General features: G+C 30.2%; 1 protein-coding gene across 2 annotated transcripts in view; it reads left to right on the forward strand.

Moving 5' to 3' along the window:
- LOC106466677 (CUB and sushi domain-containing protein 3-like) overlaps window positions 1-3,647 on the forward strand; it is a 74,480-nt gene that overhangs the window by 29,685 nt on the left and 41,148 nt on the right. For both annotated transcript variants that reach the window (XM_022395299.1, XM_013926975.2), the window contains exon 2: window positions 2,809-2,985. In XM_022395299.1, the coding sequence (XP_022251007.1) occupies window positions 2,809-2,985 (177 nt within the window). The remainder of the gene's footprint in view (window positions 1-2,808; window positions 2,986-3,647) is intronic.

Here is a 3,647-nt window from a genome sequence, read left to right on the forward strand (position 1 = left end):
AAATTAACAGCTAAAGTTATCACATTAACTATTATAAACAATTCGTTGAATTATATAAACGTCAGATTAACAAAGACAAGTATCACATAAAATTAGTCAAATATCAAATTAACAGCTAAAGTTATCACATTAACTATTATAAACAATTCGTTGAATTATATAAACGTCAGATTAACAAAGACAGGTATCACATAAAACTAGTCAAATATCAATTTAACCGATAAAGTTATCACATTGACTATTATAAACAATTTGTTGAATTATATAAACGTCAGAGCAACAAAGACAAGTATCACATAAAACTAGTCAAATATCAAATTAACCTATAAAGTTATCACATTGACTATTATAAACAATTTGTTGAATTATATAAACGTCAGATTAACAAAGACAAGTATCACATAAAACTAGTCAAATATCAAATTAACAGCTAAAGTTATCACATTAACTATTATAAACAATTCGTTGAATTATATAAACGTCAGATTAACAAAGACGGATTAACAGTTGTTTGATATACGTACACACGTCCAATACAGATGTAAAACAACATAAAAAGTCGTCCTCCATTTTCCAATTAATCCTTAACCTGAAGTTAGAAAATCTGACAAAAATACTAAACTTACGTACGCAAAGGACCGCATTATCTTTACCAAGTCGGTAATTTTTGTTGTTATTGCTGTTATAACGTTTTCATATTTTGTTTATCTTATAGGAAATCATTTATTTTTAATAATATAGTTTTCAAACCAAAATGGATACCTACATTGGTACCAAAAATGTGTATATTGTTTCAAAGAAAAATGTTTAAAACAAACAAGCATCACGGTCACGTTCAAGTACCTGTTTTGTGATTCGGTGCAGCCAGTTAAGCTAACTTCTAATCTAAACACTGAATTAACAATAAGCCCCTTTATTCCGTATGAGAAGATCAGCTTTCATCTGAAGTACACGATTCCCACAACTCGCACGAGGAATTCTGACACTACAAGAGAGAGAGAGTGCTATGTAAAAACTATTTATCACAAGGTCTCATGTGCGAATATTTTGCGACAAAATGTGACAGGAAAAACACGACCTTTGACTCACTGATGTCAGTGTTAAATGCAAATACTGGATGCTTTGCATACCAAGTTTTGATTAGATGCGTCCGTGTATCTTTACCAAAGCATTGCACTTAAACTTAACAGTTCACGCGAGAAATATTAAGTTTTTAACTAAAGGCGTTGAATTAAAACAGTGAGATCTGATTTAATATTAACATTTTAGACATGTATTATTCTTCATTTTTACTAAATTTTCAACTAAGTGCAATATTACTTCCCTCTTTCAAAATTGTGTTAAGACACGAACGGAAAGCAGCAACAGGTCAGGCTTCCCTCCGAACCAATGAGATGGTTTAGGTGCAGATGTCGTAGCTAAGCACTTAGCAACATAATGATCAAGAACGTAGATCCCAGCTTTACGTTTGGAAACCATAATTTACGACTGAAGTTAAAAAATTATTCGTTTGTGTTACATTTACTCTACATGTTCCTTCTTTATTTTACTATCTCTGTTCTCTAATAATTCAGTATTCAGGAGAATTAAGAAACGTCTAAAGAATAATGTTAATTACCCTAAGACAAAATTACAACCATATGCCTGAATATATATATATATATATACACACACATGGGTGAAATCATAAGACCGGCAGCTCTTACTTTAAACTATGTATTAAGACTGATAAAATATTTGTTTGCTGTTGATTTCAAAACAATAGTCCACTTTGAGTATTAAAATAACCCAACTATGTCATAAACATATACCCTCTTTTAGCTTTAACATAACTCGTATCAAGCAAGTCTTTCTTGTGCTTCAATATAATCCAATCAGCATTGAACTTTAACAAACCTAAAATAAGGCTTAACAAAATCAAGCTTCCCTGACGGTTTTACCTACTTTACTCAAGTTAGTTTAGTATTATCTAATACTTTTTTCGTGACCAACTGTATAGAAATAACATGCTTTCATCCATCTGTCTGTGGAATTTATGTCTACAAAGAAAACAAACCACTTTTTTTTAAAGAATGATCAGTTACTTATTCAATCAATAAGACAGATAATTGTAACTTATAATTGATGTCGATATACACAACATTTGATCAGTTACTTATCCAATCAATAAAACAGATAATTGCAATTGTAACTTATAACTGATGTCGATATACAGAACATTATAAGAATGGTCAGTTACTTATTCAATCAATAAGACAGATAATTCTAACTTGTAAATGATGTCGATATACACAACATTTTTACGCGGGAAATTTTTAACATGATCATGTCATGTTTGCTTTAACTTTAACCTAGTTTATCAAGTCATTCTCAGAAGAAAAGTATAGCGAATAGCAAGTAAAATTCACTTTTCTCAGCCTAAAAACGTTTACTTTGAAGTAAATAATTATAAATAAAGTAAGTAACTAATTATGAGCAATTAACCAACAGTTTAATATTTGTTGTTGTTGTTGTTTTCGTTATTGAATACTATCCACACTTCCAAAATGATATGTACAGGGTGGCGCAAAGTCACTAAAAGGTACTTCTGTAGGTTGGTATAGTTAGTATAGTGGGTATTATACGATTGGTACTAAAAAGATAATACAAAGACAAATGAGAACAAGTTAACTATTGTTTGTTTCAGAGTAAGAGTTAAAAATTAAACTGTGTTCTAAATGAAACAGCTGTAGAGTCACTTTTGCCCCACTCCCTATTTTTAAACCTGTGGGATTGTTTTAATGACATGTTTGTTATCCTTTTTTTTAGCTGAGCATTGTGGCTATCCAGGAAGTCCAGCTTACGGAAAACCTAAAAATGTTAAAAATACCTATGAGCCAGGAGAAACGGTCACTTTTAGTTGCAACAGCGGCTACTTTCTAATAGGAGCTAACACTAGACGTTGTTTGTCAGACGGCACGTGGTCTGGACAACTTCCAGTCTGTGGTAAGTTATGTTTGTCTAATTTAACGTAATGTTTCCCTTCTTAATGGAACTTTTATGTATTTAAATGAATTGTTTATAATAGTTAATGTGATAACTTTAGCTGTTAATTTGATATTTGACTAATTTTATGTGATACTTCTTGGATCAACAGTTGTTTAATACACTCTATATATTGTAAAATATAAAATGATGACATCGTGCTTGGATCAACAGTTGTTTAATACACTCTATATATTGTAAAATATAAAATGATGACATCGTGCTTCACGATGTCATCATTTTATATTTTACAATGTATAGAGTGTATTAAACAACTGTTGATCCAAGTACGATGTCATCATTTTATATTTTACAATATATAGAGTGTATTAAACAACTGTTGATCCAAGCACGATGTCATCATTTTATATTTTACAATGTATAGAGTGTATTAAACAACTGTTGATTCAAGTACGATGTCATCATTTTATATTTCACAATGTATAGAGTGTATTAAACAACTGTTGATCCAAGCACGATGTCATCATTTTATATTTTACAATGTATAGAGTGTATTAAACAACTGTTGATTCAAGTACGATGTCATCATTTTATATTTTACAATATATAGAGTGTATTAAACAACTGTTGATCCAAGCACGATGTCATCATTTTATATTTTA

The sequence above is a fragment of the Limulus polyphemus genome, unplaced genomic scaffold, assembly GCF_000517525.1.
Source record: "Limulus polyphemus unplaced genomic scaffold, Limulus_polyphemus-2.1.2 Scaffold75, whole genome shotgun sequence".
Taxonomy (NCBI): domain Eukaryota; kingdom Metazoa; phylum Arthropoda; class Merostomata; order Xiphosura; family Limulidae; genus Limulus; species Limulus polyphemus.